The sequence below is a fragment of the Perca flavescens genome, chromosome 4 (assembly GCF_004354835.1).
Source record: "Perca flavescens isolate YP-PL-M2 chromosome 4, PFLA_1.0, whole genome shotgun sequence".
Taxonomy (NCBI): domain Eukaryota; kingdom Metazoa; phylum Chordata; class Actinopteri; order Perciformes; family Percidae; genus Perca; species Perca flavescens.
In genome coordinates, this window is record NC_041334.1 from 38,590,985 (window position 1) to 38,606,279 (window position 15,295).

At 41.0% G+C, this 15,295-nt stretch overlaps 1 protein-coding gene across 1 annotated transcript; it reads left to right on the top strand.

Moving 5' to 3' along the window:
* Window positions 1-7,371: 7,371 nt before the first annotated feature.
* On the top strand, window positions 7,372-15,055 carry si:ch211-117k10.3 (Krueppel-like factor 15). The gene is made up of 2 exons (XM_028576201.1): window positions 7,372-8,534; window positions 13,791-15,055. The coding sequence occupies exons 1-2, from the start codon at window positions 7,441-7,443 to the stop codon at window positions 13,957-13,959; spliced, it is 1,263 nt and encodes a 420-aa protein (XP_028432002.1). The 5' UTR covers window positions 7,372-7,440; the 3' UTR covers window positions 13,960-15,055.
* Window positions 15,056-15,295: the final 240 nt, after the last annotated feature.

A 15,295-nucleotide genomic window follows, 5' to 3' on the forward strand; every position in this document is an offset into this window, starting at 1 on the left:
CTGTAGTAGCATGTAGATGCATGATCTAACTATCTCATTCATTGTGTTTGTAGGTTAAAGGTGCAGCAGGTTAGACTTATAACGCTAACTTTCTGTCATATCTGCTGAAAGTGACCCTATGTTCCAGTAGAACTACATGAAGCAGGTCATTATATAATATATGTATAAAGGCCAGCACCCAAAAACATCACCTGGTGGGAACTGAACAAAGAAAGAGTTCTGATGAGTCATCTTTGCAGTTTTTATAACATTTGCGTTCGGAGGAGCCCCAAACTGGGAATCAATAATCTATATCAATAATGTCAATATTGTATATATTCACAAGTCCATGATCACAACAATGTTTTTCTGTGTGATAATATAATGTGAAAAATCTCAGGTCCAATTATAATAGACTTTGTTTCCGGTGCACTTAGAACTTTATTTATCTTACAGCAGTTTTCTCTTTTATATTGTTCTTCTACTTTTATATTTTATTTATTGATTATATACGAAGCTTTATGTTTTCACTGTATTTTTTATTTTATTATTTTTTGTACAGCTGACTCTAAGAGCAATGCACAACGTTTCCAATGATACTGTACGGCCCTGTACCTGCGCAAATGGCAATAAACATCTATTTTATTCTAATATTTGATAGTTTCTCAGCCTGTTTAATAGCAAACATCAGGCGGCAATATGCAAAAGTTCCTTGTTAGTATTCCTCCACTGATTACTGCACTATAAGGCTAGTTACTATAGTATACTGTACTTATGACAAGTTTCAGGATGTTGTCAGAAGCCCTTTAAGTAGATTTCCTCCCCACTTTCTTCTCAGGACAAAGAGCCCAGAAGCTGTTCTGGTGGAAAGGGTTACATTTGTACATTAATAGTCTCCATAATGTTATCCAGTAAACCCCCTGTAATAGGCCACAGTGTTTAGTCGCTGTAAAACGATCCCTCCATCGACACATGGCAGGCAGAATTTATCGAGCGGCGACCAATCAGTGCGCTTCTTTTAGGGCGAGCCTCCGCCGCACTCAGCCAATCAGAGACGCGGAACAGGACCCGTGCCTCCGAGTTGTGCAGCAATGCTGTCACGTGACGCTGGGAAAAGGAATGCCAACATGGACCCGTGGCAAGGACAGGATGTGAGCGTGCTACGACCATAACACGACGGAGGAGAAAAGAGAAAACTGGGAAATATAAGAAGCCGTCGACGGCTGAGCCTCCCCCGAACTACACACGGTAGGTCGAGCCAAATGTCCCGGATGCTGCTGCTCGGTTTACCCGGAGACCCGGAGCAGTAGAATATAGAACATTATTTTTTTGACCCAGCCGAACTTGAGACTCGTGGATTCCTATGCGGGCGCAGTTGCATTCAGGCGGATTGCCATGTTGTCGACTGAAAAAAAGAGTCTCAGCGCAGTTATTTTAGTTTTTTCTTTTTAGCTTTCGAGTCCGAGCTCTCCGAGCAAACCGGGGGTTGGTTTTCCTCCTCAGCACGGTTATGGGCGCGCCAGTGCGGGCCGTGTTTACCCAGCAAGCAGCGCCGTGTTCGTGCACAGCGAGGCCGCGCTGCAACATGTGCCTGACGGTCTGACAGCAGCAACAAACAGCCTCCCGTTACATAAGCCGATGATGGGCAGTTTAGCGCCACTGTAAGCGCATATATTCTGTTTACAACCTGAAAAAGGGGGCAGGCACACTACCAGGGGTCGCCCAGCTCACTCAAGGTTAACTTTTATTATACTGGAAATTTTGCATTACTTTTTTTTTTGTTTTGTTTTTTTAACCACAATTAGGGCTGGGCGATATGGAAACAATCAATTATCACAATATTTTTGACCAACTACCTCGATATCGATACTAGGGCTGCCACCTCTTAGTCGAATCGGTCGTTTTGGTCTTAGTCGACTAAGATTTCTTTAGTCCATTAGTCATTTTTTATGCTTATTCATGCTTAATTATTTATTTCAGGAAACTTCTGAGCACATTTATGGTAGACACAAGATTTAAAGTGGTGCTTTTGCAGGATTAATTGTGGAGAAACTCAGTTTTACAGATGGTTAATTAACTACATTTATATTGTGCTTTTCTAGTCTTAACCACCTCTCAAAGCTCACAGCTCTGTCGATTAAATCAACTAATCGATTAGTCGACAAAATCCTATAAGTGTTAGTCGACTAAGAAGTTCTTTAGTCGAGGACAGCCCTAATCGATACAGCAACGATATTGTAGTGTTGACTATTGGTGCTTTCACTAAATATTTACACAATGAGATTTTCGATCAATAATTATCAGTAATGTGGATATAATGACTAAGTGGGTAAAGGCGAATAATAGAACAGTTACAACAGTCTGGTAAGTTCAGAAAGTGACATCACTTTACTGTAATGCAACCTTTAAAACCAGGAAAAGACACTTATGCCATATTACAGTATTACGATATCCAAAATCTAAGACGATATGTAGTCTCATATCACGATATCGATATATTGTCCAGCTCTAACCACAATATATTTTACCACTGCCTCACTTAATATACATATGCCTATGTAGGGGCTGCTCGATTATGGAAATCGATTATTTCGGTCACAATAATTTCACACGATTACTCGTTGACTTCTGGAAAGATGTTGCAGTTATTGAAGTTAAAAATACAGTGGAAAAAGTTTAAATAAATCAACAGTAAAAACTGGGAAATTTGCCTAAATACTTTTCCTATTTAAACTTGATATTTTCATTCAGAACACGAGAGAAAATAAGAGTTAACATGCAAAACGTAATGAGCTAAATCAGTGTTTTTCTCGATTATTCCGTTTTTGGGATCATTGGGAGCCGAAATCATAATCACGATTACATTTTGATTAATTGCACAGCCCTAAATGGTTGTATAAATAATAATTTCCTTTTTTAATCACAAAATATCTTTGACCACTGCCTCACTTAATATACATAAAGAATGCAGTTCAATAACTGGCACTAAATACTACCAGAGCAGTGCTAGAAGATTTTAAGTATTATTGTGGCCCACAGTTGAAGATGGCCCTTTATTTTAAATTAGTTACAGAAGGCTCACCGGAAATATTCCTTCAAGGGCCCCTAGAAAACCTCTATTTATGGGCGCCTGCTCTACCAACTGAGCTATCCGGGCACCCAAGGGCCCCCATATTTGACAATAAACAGGCTTACAGTAGAGCTGCAATGATGAATTGATTAGTTGTCAACTATTAAATTATTCGGCAACTATTTTGAATATCGATAAATCTGTCTTTTTTTTTTATGAGAAAAATTAAAAAAAATTCTCTGATTCCAGCTTGTTAAATGTGAATATTGTTCTAGTGCAGGGGTCGGCAACCTTTTAGATATGAAGTGCCCTTTTCAAGATTTCTTGTTTATTAGTGTGCCATGTTAACATTAAGTTTAATTATGACATCACATCAAAATGTAATATCCAGGGAATCTGTAATTTTATTCCATAGCAACATTTGATAACATTTATTTCTCATAATCAGGACCTTGTAATTATTATCATTGTGTATTATTATTATTATTATTATTATTATTATTATGATTATGGAAACATGCTTTTAGTATGCAGCTCCTGATTGGTCGAAAATTGGCTGACAAAAATATCACTGTCAAAGAGCCTGAAGCAAAATTTGACGTGGAAAGGCCCAGCTTTAATGATGAATGGACTGATAAGCAGGTCCTGTATGCCTAATTTTCAATGAAACGATGATATTGCAAAAATAATAATAACACAACCAGCATCATTATCAAGAATGAAGTACAGGAACATAACGATTGCGTCATTCACGTGCATATTAAGAAGCCACATGTATTTGTTTTGGTCTTATAATGCATCCATATTTACCGCTCCAGCGGAGAGAGGATGGTTTCTTCAGCCAGCTTACGTTTATAAGAAGTTGTCCAAATTTCAAGATTCCCGGCAAACTAAGATAAACAGACTACAAGCCGACAGCTTTTCTTTTAGCTTGTTTTGTAAAAATTCGCTATTTGCAGAGTAGAGCTGCGTAAAAACAGCGCGGTGGACTAGAGTGGACAGAGCAGATTGAACTATCGCTTTCTACATGTTGATGCCGGTCTACACTGATGAGTGCACTGATAAGTATTGACTTTTAACTCACAAAGGTTTTAATGTCGCCTCCTTACAGTAACGAGACTAGCGTTAGTTCATCTGCCCCAGCGGATGAGAGAGTGCTTCAGCGTTTCAACCATGATTTCAACACATCAATAACTCTCTTGCACACATATTGCCAGGGTGCCATTGGTTAAGGTTAAGGTTGCCGACGCCTGTTCTAGTGTCTTCTCTCCTCTGTGACAGTAAACTGAATATCTTTTGAGTTGTGGACAAAACGAGACATTTTAAGATGTCACCTTGTTCTTTAGCAAACACTGTTTGACCATTTCCTGATAGACCAAACAACTAGCCTAATCGATTAAAGGTGCAGTAGGTAAGCCATGGCCCACATTGATTATTTATGGAAAAAGATCAAAACAAGCAATAAGAACATGCCATTTCCAGGTAAAGGGAGCGGTTTCTACTGTAATAGCATGTAGATGCATGATCTAACTGTATCTCATTTCACTGGAGGAGTTGGTTGGTTTGTAGGTTAAAGGTGCAGTAGGAAGGACTTAAAAAACTCCCTTTCTGTCATATCTGCTGAAACTGACCCTATGTTCCAGTAGAACTACATGAAGCCAGTCATTTAAAATAAATCCAGCTCCTCTGGCTCCACCTACAGCCTGGAGTGGGATGTGCAAAAATCCACCTCTCCCTGTTCAGATGCACCAATCAGGGCCAGGGGGTGTGTCTAACTGCGTGTCAATCACTGCTCATGCACACGCATTCATTCTCCCTTGTGGGGGGAGGGGCTTAGGAGACAGTTTTGGGCTTTAGCGGAAAGGGAGGGAGGGACTGAGAAGTTGTCGACGTTCAAAGTCCTGGATCTTCCCTATCCTACCTACATCACCTTTTAATTGAGAAAGTAAACAACAGTGAAATCAACAGTTAGTTGCAGCCCTAAACACGTTCTATGTAATGTCAAAATTAAGTGGTCTAACTGTGGTTAGAGCTGGATTACCAACAGGCCAAAGCTGGCTAAATGGGCAACTGCCACAAAAGTCCCTGGTTCCCTATACAGCAATTGGTTTTGGTATTCCAATTAATTGCAGGTGTGTTAAAGAATGTGATCCACTAAAGTACAATAATAACTAAAGGCAGGTAATGCATGATTACCAAAAATGTTAGCAATATCTTGTAGAGGGGCGGGCCATGTGTCAAAATCTACTTTAACCCTTGTGTGGTCCTCGGGTCAAATTTGACCCATTTTCAAAGATCTGTATAAGAAATATGGGTTTCTTTTAACTAAATTGCCCAAAAATAGCATGGATGGTTCCATACACGAAACCGGCTGTAATTACGTTCCTCTGATCTTAATTATTAGCTAAAGTAATTCATAATTTCTGGGGTTTTTAACTCAAAATTAGGCATAATTTTAAATGAATGAGGATTATTGACCATTAATTCCAAAGAAAAGTGTAAAACTAGCGGTGATAAGTTGGAATTAAAGTCGGCTTAGAAGATGTAAAACAGAATTGGAAAATGTATACTTTATAAAACAGGCAAAACAGAAGACAACACAAGGGTTAGGACCTGAAATATCTTTGTTTATATTGTGCTCACATAAATAATTCAAATCAATGAATTGTATTTAATTAAATTACCCCAAACTAAAACAGATGGTAAAAAGTATAATTTCCGTGTAGGAGTAGTCTTTGAGTTGGATTTAATGGGTGGTTAAGACTAGAAAAGCACAATATAAATGTAGTTAATTAACCATCTGTAAAACTGAGTTTCTCCACAATTAATCCTGCAAAAGCACCACTTTAAATCTTGTGTTCCATATGATGCACACTGCACACGTAATCTGGGTGATATGAATGTACGATGATTGCAGAAGTGACGCTGATCTGTGTTTTTGTTCATTATTTTTAAAGAAATGGCAGAGCAGATTCCGAAAACAAATCCAGTGTGGCAGGGTTTACATTTTTATGATGTAAATTGAGGGGAGCAAAAGCAGTATCGGCTCCAAGCATCGGCACAAAAAATCCATATCGGTCGATCCCTAGTTTGTTCAGGACAACCCCCCTGTCTGTCGCTAGCAACGATGATGCAGCAATTAGTGACGATTCTCTCCGACCAATCGGGAGTCTGCAGGTTTTCAACTTCACCTTTTGGTATCGCTTCAGCTCGCTTGGATCCTCGACAGAGGCGGTACTAAAAGAGGGACCTGTTGGCAGGTACCAGGAACTTTTTATCGTAATGGAAAACCAAAAGAGTAGAGTAGAGTAGAGTAGAGTAGAGTAGAGTAGAGTAGAGTAGAGTAGAGTAGAGGTGAAGCCATGCAGGATATTTAATTCGTAGCTTTTCAAGCTTCAAAAACCAAACATTCTGCAGTGCTCTAATACTAAATAAAGTGGATACATAAAAATATACAGCACTGAGCACATGGCACTTCCTGAATGTGTTAACAAACCAGAATATGTAAACAGAAATGTAGTTAGGCCGACATTACATTATAAACAGAAATAATCGATTATTAGCCGGACAATTATCGAGCATCGTCCACGATTCGATGCATCGATTATTTGATTAATTTCAGCACCTCTACTTTCTAAACATTAGCAAACGCAGGGCTCCAGACTAACTTTTTTCACTAGGAGCACAGTGGCCCCCTACTGAAAATTTTAGGGGCGCAACCAGAAAATGTAGGGGCTAACCAAATATTCACATTTCTACTAATTTCCACTGTATTACTAATAACTACTTTGATAATAGATGCAGAAATTACAATGTGCTGTTTCAAATTCAGTGTCAGTTTTGAAGATGCAACATAGAAGGCACCATTTAAAAAATATACCAACTCTAGTCTACAATTACAATGAATTCACCTTAAAATTAAACATGCATTGTTTAGGCTACTACCCGTAGGGTTGGGTACCTTTCGCATCTGAACCAATATTGGTACAGATACTTGAAATTATAATGGTAGCCTACATTTTGCGCTTACGCGCTCAGGTACCTACGTTTCGACATTTAACGTGTAAAAAAAAGGGGGCAAATTTACTGGTCACACATGTGCGACTGGATGTAAAATTCAGTCGCACACTCAAATTTTGGTTGCAAAATGGGACCATTTGGTCCCCAAAATGTCTGGAGCCCTGAAACCAACTGCCTGAGGAGTGAATTAATAAATATGTCCCTTGTTGCCAAAGGTACCTGTAAAGTTTAAAAAATTTGCACTTTGACTTTCTGCTGGGTAGTAAAATCCAATCTCAATGTTGCCTTTGCAGGTTTTTTTTTTTTTTTGGGATCCCGCTTACTGGGCTGTGTTTCGTCGACATCCTGTCGTCTGCATCAGTCCTGGATCAATGGTGTCTCTCAGCAGCAGAACGCCGAGTTTGGAGAATGACCTGTTCAGGGACAGCAGCAGCAGCAGCAGCCTGTTCTCCCTCGGCCTGAGGGACGGAGCCGGCAGTCCAGCCTCCTGCGACAGCCCCGACGCCGGGGAGCTGCGTGCTATGCACAGCTCCAGCCTCGGAGAGGAGGAAGATGAGGAGGATGACGAAGACGAAGACGAGAGGGGCAGTCTGCATATCTTTCTTGGAGCGGAGGGAGAAGAGGAACCTGCGAGTCAGGAGCCCAAGTTGCCAGAATTCCCTTTCCATCCCTCTTCTCCGTTCTCCCCAACGCTGGAGGACATAGAGGAGTTCCTGAGGGAAAAGATGGAACTGGTCAAAGAGGGGCTACTGGCCCCGAAAGAAGAGGCCTTCCCTCTACCCTGCAGTGACTCTCCATCCTCCGCTGCACCCCAGGCTGCTTCCTCAGAGACTTGCAGTGACCAAGGGATTAGTGCCTCACGTCGCCCTTTAAGCCCAAACACCCCTAAGAACGAGCAAAACAGCCCCGGCCCAGCTGACCGTTCCCATCCTGCCCACGTTAACCCCTCACCTTCCAGCTTGACCCCGCCAGTGCTGCTGCGCCCTCCGCTGGTTCTCCAGCTCCAGCCCGTGCCTCTGGCCCAGCCTCCGACTCCAGCGGGCTCTCCTCCCGGCACCCAAAGTGGCATCTGGCTCACTCATGTGGTCATGGGGCTCCAGGGTGCAACACAACAAAATCTCACTCTGCTGGCCCCACAGGGGCCCTCCACCGCTACCACTTTGTTATCACTAAACAGCGGAGATACCAAGTCAGCTGAGCAGAAGTATGTGAAGATCGCCCCTCTGCCCATCACTATGAGGACTCTAGAAATCACGGGCTTGACTGGGCTCGGAGGCCCGGGCAATGGCCTGTTAAAGGCCGTGGCCCCCAGGGTGACCAGGCTGCCGCCCACCGAGAGGGTCCATAAGTGCTCCCACCCGGGCTGCGGGAAGATGTACACCAAAAGCAGCCATCTGAAAGCTCACTTCCGCCGGCATACTGGAGAGAAACCCTACACATGTAGCTGGCCTGACTGTGGCTGGAGGTATGTGGCATGACGTGTACTGTACCAGGTTTAACACTAAATACTTAGTTTAAGATCAAGATTAAAGGAATTCACCACGTTTTGAGGTGATTTTACCACTGGTTGGTGCAAGAGGCTAGTCTGGCTATCACCAGACAGAGCTCAATCTTTTAAAGGTCCTATGATATGGTGCTCTTTGGATGCTTTTATATAGACCTTAGTGGTCCCCTAATACTGTATCTGAAGTCTCTTTTATATAGACCTTAGTGGTCCCCTAATACTGTATCTGAAGTCTCTTTTATATAGGCCTTAGTGGTCCCCTAATACTGTATCTGAAGTCTCTTTGGGGGGGGGCAAGTTGGAGGGTGGGTGTGTGGTCTTGACCAACTCCCACTTTGCTCGTTTGAAAGCCATGACGTCTCTCTCTCATGGGGGGGGCAAATTCTCTGGGCGGGCAAAGCAGAGAAAGGGGATGTAACCTTTCTCCTTATGACCTCATAAGGAGAAGATTCCTGATTGGTCCATCTGAGCTTTCATTTTCTCAAAGACAGAGCAGGATACCCAGGGCTCGGTTTACACCTATCACCATTTCTAGCCACTGGGGGACCATAGGCAGGCTGGGGGAACTCATATTAATGTTAAAAAAACCTCATAAAGTGAAATTTTCATGCCATGGGACCTTTAAGATTGAACATTAGTCTGGGGAGTCTGCTCTGTATTTTCTACTGCACAAGAGGCGGGATCAACGGGCATAGTTCAAACGACTCTCTATGCAATTGGCTAGTCCTTCAACCAATCAGAGCATCGATCCAGGTGACGTAGCAGCGACAGCGGCATCAACGGGTTGCTGCTGCTCGGTCGCTTCTCTATCGTCATCGTGTTAAACCCGCCAATAGCGCACCATGTGGATAAGCCAGTTTGTGATTGGTCCCCGCAAAATTGTAACGCAAGCAGGATTGATAAACGTACAGGTTTCCAGCCTGAGCTGCAGGGAGAAATCAAACCCCCGGCGGATCGGGCTGGGGTTACCCAGCAAGAGGCTGCATTGGAAGGGCGGGGTGCTTCAGGTACTAGTTAGACGCTGAAACACGATCTAGGAAGTCCAGTTGGAGTATCAGATCCATGAGTGAAGGCTTATTGGACACCAAACACTGCACAACTATATATAATACATATAATCTAAAGATAAGATAATACTTTATTGTCTTTGACCAAGGCTCCAGTCACAAAGAGATATTCACACGGACATATAAAAACAAGACATGGGGGTGTTAAGGTATCAGCTGACTGTGGTAAAAAACTATGCCTTCCTGGATAATCTTGCATTGTGTTGCACCAAAAGTTAAGACAGGTTAAACCTTTTTTTACCAGACGAGCCTGCGTTGTTTTCATTCCATTTATTTATAAGGTCAACGCACATTAATCAACATTTCTGTAAACGTGCCAGTGTTAGCCAGCCAGTTGATTTTCAACTGTAGTCCCTTTGGGCAGATGTTTGGAAACCAGAGCAACAGGAAACGGTGAGATATTAATACGGTAACACATTAAGCAACAAGAAAACAAGACCCGGCCAAGCAGCACTGATTATAGCCATGTTCAACCTGCAGAGCAGCAATAAGCAATGAGACAAAACTAATTAAATACAGCAGTTATGGTGGAGATATTGATAGATTATTAAAAGTCCCAGTACAACTTAATAAGATAGTAAAAGTACAAGTGAGTCTTCCAGTGCCCTGCGCTGGAGTTCTCATTTTTTTCTAAAATATAATCTTTACCTAATTATAATAATAATAATAATAATAATAATAATAATGATGATGATGATGTATACGTTATTAATCCCGCAAGGGGAAATGACAATGTTTTCACTCTGTTGTTATTATACACATGCCTGAAATACACACAGATGCTCAGTACCACTACATGCACTAATATATATATATATATATATATATATATATATATATATATATATATATATATATATATATATATGCGTAACAAAACAAACAGATTTCCGCAACATTAGTTATTTATGAGTCCTCACTAAAATAATATGATAATGCATTTTAAAATAAACTTTTGCTTTATTGTCTCAACAGAACATCAAAATATATTAAAGTTCTGATCAATAAAATGTATAAAAATACAAACTTAAGATAAGAAACTTAAAGTCCTTTGTGTTGCCAACAGGGGGCGCTGTAGAACGCCCTCTGGTGGACAGACTACGCAACGCCAACACTCAACATGGTTGAAGGGGGTTTCGTCTGTTTTTATTGTATTTTTTAAATTTTAATTTATCGACCATTATAAATGCCGATACCGATAGTTTGGAAAATGCCTACTATTGGTCTAGACTATACGTCTAATTTACATTAAATCCTACTGAATGTTACTATCACTCAACGGAGTCTGAAATCTCCATCATTCACTATTCTCAACATAACAATGACCCAATAATGTATAGTATAGTGAGTAGTACACTGAGATTTCAGGCCCTTATCAGTCCTCACTAGGGTTGCAAAGGGCAGGAAATTTTTCGGTAAATTTCCGGAAACTTTCCATGGAAAGTTTAGCTGGGGAATTTTGGAAATATTCCAATTTTGATTTACTATGGTTAGTGGGCTGTACAATTATTTTATTTTTTATTTTTATTCAACCTTTATTTATCCAGGTAAGTTGATTGAGAACAAATTCTCATTTGCAACAACGACCTGTAGTCCTAGTATGCATGTCTTTATTAACACACATTGGTTAATAATAGCAATGGGTTATGTATAAAAAAAAAACTTTATTTGAATGCTGAAGTTTAAAAAACTAAATGTTGGCCAGTATGTAGTAGCCTATGCTGATTACTGCGTGCATGTCATTGACGAATATAGGGAGGACATTCAACTCAAGTTGCATTAAATCAGGTTGTTTTAACCAAGATTATGCTGCAAGATGTTTTTTTTTCCAACTACATTTAAGTTCCCTCTTATAGACTAACAGTGTTATAACAAGCAATATTAAAAATATCCAGTTCATTCCCATTTATTCCCATGGAAAGTTTCCAACTTTGGAAATTTCTGGAATTTTGCAACCCTACTACAGGTGTAGTATCTGACTTAGTTAAGATTAATTGAGCAATTAGATAGTTAACTATTAAATTAATTGGCCAATATGGACCTTTTTCACAGCAGACATGTTGACTTGTCATAGTAGGAAAAGCACAGCTGAGATTGATAACCTTAACGATGGCTCAGTTCCATCAAGTGTCCCAGTAAGATATTTCAGTGAGTCAGCATGAACAATACCAGGACCTCTCCTAAGTGGAATGCAGCCATCATTAATGGTTTAATACCAGGGTCTCTCCTAAGTGGAATGCAGCCATCAGTAATGGTTTAATGGTTGGAATAGCCATCAGTAATGGTTTAATACCTGGGTCTACCTAAGTGGAATGCAGCCATCATTAATGGTTTAATACCAGGACCTCTCCTAAGGGGAATGCAGCCATCAGTAATGGTTTAATACCAGGGTCTCTCCTAAGTGGAATGCAGCCATCATTAATGGTTTTGAAATCACCTGTGCTTTTCCTACTATGACATGTCAACATGTCTGCCGTGAAAAAGCTCCTTTTTGATAATCAAGTAATCGGTTTGATTTTTTAATGACTAAAAGGAATAATTGTCTGATTCCAGCTCCTAAAAGTGAATCTTTTCTAGTTTCTTCACTCCTCTGTGGTGAAAAATGTCGATCGGTGTTCCCCAAAAAGCCCAATATGACGCCCTCAAATGTCTTGTTTTATCCACAACTCAAAGATATTCAGTTTACTGTCCCAGAGGAGAGAAGAAACTAGGAAAAATAATATTTTCTTGGGCATTGTAGGCCCTTATTATACAGGACAGTTGAAGATGTGAAAGGGGAGAGAGAGGGAGAATGTCACGCAGCAAAGGGCCGCAGGTCGGAGTTGAACCTGCGGCCTCTGCAACAAGGACTGAGTCCCTGTACATGGGGCACACGCTCCACCAGGTGAGCCGTCCAGGCGCCCCGAAAATATTCACATTTAAGAAGCTGCAATCAAAAATATAGATAAGAAGCTGGAATCAAAACAATTGTACTCACCGATTAATCGATTATCAAAATAGCTGGTGATTAATTTAAAGGTGCCCTGCCACACAAAACTGTTTTTACTTGTATTTATTTGAAATCTGTCAGGTGTCAAGTGTTTGTGTTATGTTGTGAATGTGAAAATGAACAGTTACCTCCTCTGTCAGCTATAGACACTGAACAGAAATAAGCAGAGAAATCAGACCAATCACAAAAGCTGGTCATTCTGACATCATGTTGCCTGAGCTCATTACTATTCATGAGCTCGCCCAGTTGGGCTGGGTAAAGGATGCTGACAGCCAGGCTCTCATTGGCTAGCTGTTAGCCAATCAGATTCAAACAGCTTAGTTTGTTGAATATTAATGAGAACTGGCAGAAATCGAGCTGAGTCTTCCTGCAGGCTTTCTATACCGTGCTAGAATGGCTTGAACAAGGTAACCAAGTTATTTTATCCACAAAAAACTTTTTATAGAGTCCATGGTAGAACTTCAGACATTACCACAAAGTAATGAAATACAGTACAGCCAAAAGTTTGGACACACCTTCTCATTCAATGCGTTTCCTTTTTATTTTTATGACTATTTACATTGTAGATTCTCACTGAAGGCATCAAAACTATGAATGAACACATATGGAATTATGTACTTAACAAAAAAGTGTGAAATAACTGAAAACATGTCTTATATTTTAGATTCTTCAAAGTAGCCACCCTTTGCTTTTTTATTAATAAGGGAAATAATTCCACTAATTAACCCTGACAAAGCACACCTGTGAAGGTAAAACCATTTCAGGTGACTACCTCATGAAGCTCATTGAGAGAACACCAAGGGTTTGCAGAGTTATCAAAAAAGCAAAGGGTCTAAAATATAAGACATGTTTTCAGTTATTTCACACTTTTTTGTTAAGTACATAATTCCAAATGTGTTCATTCATAGTTTTGATGCCTTCAGTGAGAATCTACAATGTAAATAGTCATGAAAATAAAGAAACACATTGAATGAGAAGGTGTGTCCAAACTTTTGGCCTGTACTGTACATGTGGCAGGGCACCTTTTTAATGGTTGACAACCAATCGAATCCAACGTGTTTGGGCTCGTGGCCTTCATCCGAGTCACCATCAGTCGATAAATGAGCTGGTGGGCTAATGTGGAAAACCCTTGATGCATCTCTCTTTGTTATGTGTCTCCAGGTTCTCCCGATCTGACGAACTGTCCCGTCACCGCCGCTCGCACTCCGGCATCAAGCCCTACGAGTGCTCGCTGTGCGAGAAGAAGTTCGCCCGCAGCGATCACTTATCCAAACACACGAAGGTCCACCGCAGCTCCAGGCCCAGCAGGATTATCAAAGCCACTGTGTGACACCTTCAGCTGGCCTAAACCCTGCCCTAACCCTTCCCCGGTCTGGCCTGGCCTGGCCTGGCCTGGCCTGGCCTGGCTTTGGGTCTCCCTCAGGACTTTTGGTGCTTCACAAGCAGAACTTTCAGAAGAATCGAGAGTGCTGGCTGCTGTTTCCCCCCTTCCTATGTTCCTTCCTTTCTCTCCTGTTGTGCTGTTGTCTTTCCATGTTCCTTGCCTTGTCGTACCGAGCAGCCACCTCAGGGAAGTCTTACAGAGGCCCCTCTCGCAGCCACCGCTGGCGCTGCTGGGACCGAGCCACACCGGGGTGCTGTTGGAAGCAGGGTGGTAAACCAGCAATAGGAGTGTCTGTAATTCTGTAATCCCCCTTTCTACTTTTGTGATTGCTCTTCTTCGTCTTTCAAAGCCAAACTTCAGGGTCCACAATGGATAGAGCTTCCCGTTTTTTGTACGTTGTTAAAGTGAAAAGACGTTGGTGTCGGGTGGCAGCCGTCCCTGTATAGTGAAATTATGACTAAAGCAGAAGGATCTCCTCTAAATACTTTTAAGAGTTACAGTTCGCTCTGAATTAAGGGTGCTCCGATGGACCGACCACCGATCCTTATCAGCCAATATTTGTTCTGAATAGTTTGATCGGTGGTCTCTATAAAGGCTGATCGGAAGAGCCAATCGGATGACGCAAAAACAGGCGAGACACAATATTAACGTTGGTTAGAACAGACCACACAAACCACCATAGAGATTCGGCATGTCGCCTGGTTCTCTGCAATAATACACGGTGAAAATGATCTGTTAATTGTCATATTGACATCATATCAGCAGCATTACACCTTCACTACCGTTCCAATGTCTATAACTGTGAAATATGCCACAGACAAAATATAAATACTTTTAACTCTGTTTTTAATTCCAATTAAAAGCCCTCTAGCGTTACTGTGGACAGAATCCCCTTCATTGGTTAACACAAGGCTGTTATTGGGAAACATTTGCAGGACCGTGTTGTGGAAAGTGCACACGCTTCCTAACCTTTTTCTGTCTAAAATAAATATAAAATACAGTACAGGCCAAAAATTTGGACACACCTTCTCATTCAATTTGTTTCTTTATTTTCATGACTATTTACATTGTAGATTCTCACTGAAGGCATCAAAACTATGAATGAACACATATGGAATTATGTACTTAACAAAAAAGTGTGAAATAACTGAAAACATGTCTTATATTTTAGATTCTTCAAAGTAGCCACCCTTTGCTTTTTTTGATAACTCTGCAAACCCTTGGTGTTCTCTCAATGAGCTTCATGAGGTAGTCACCTGAAATGGTTTTACCTTCACAGGTG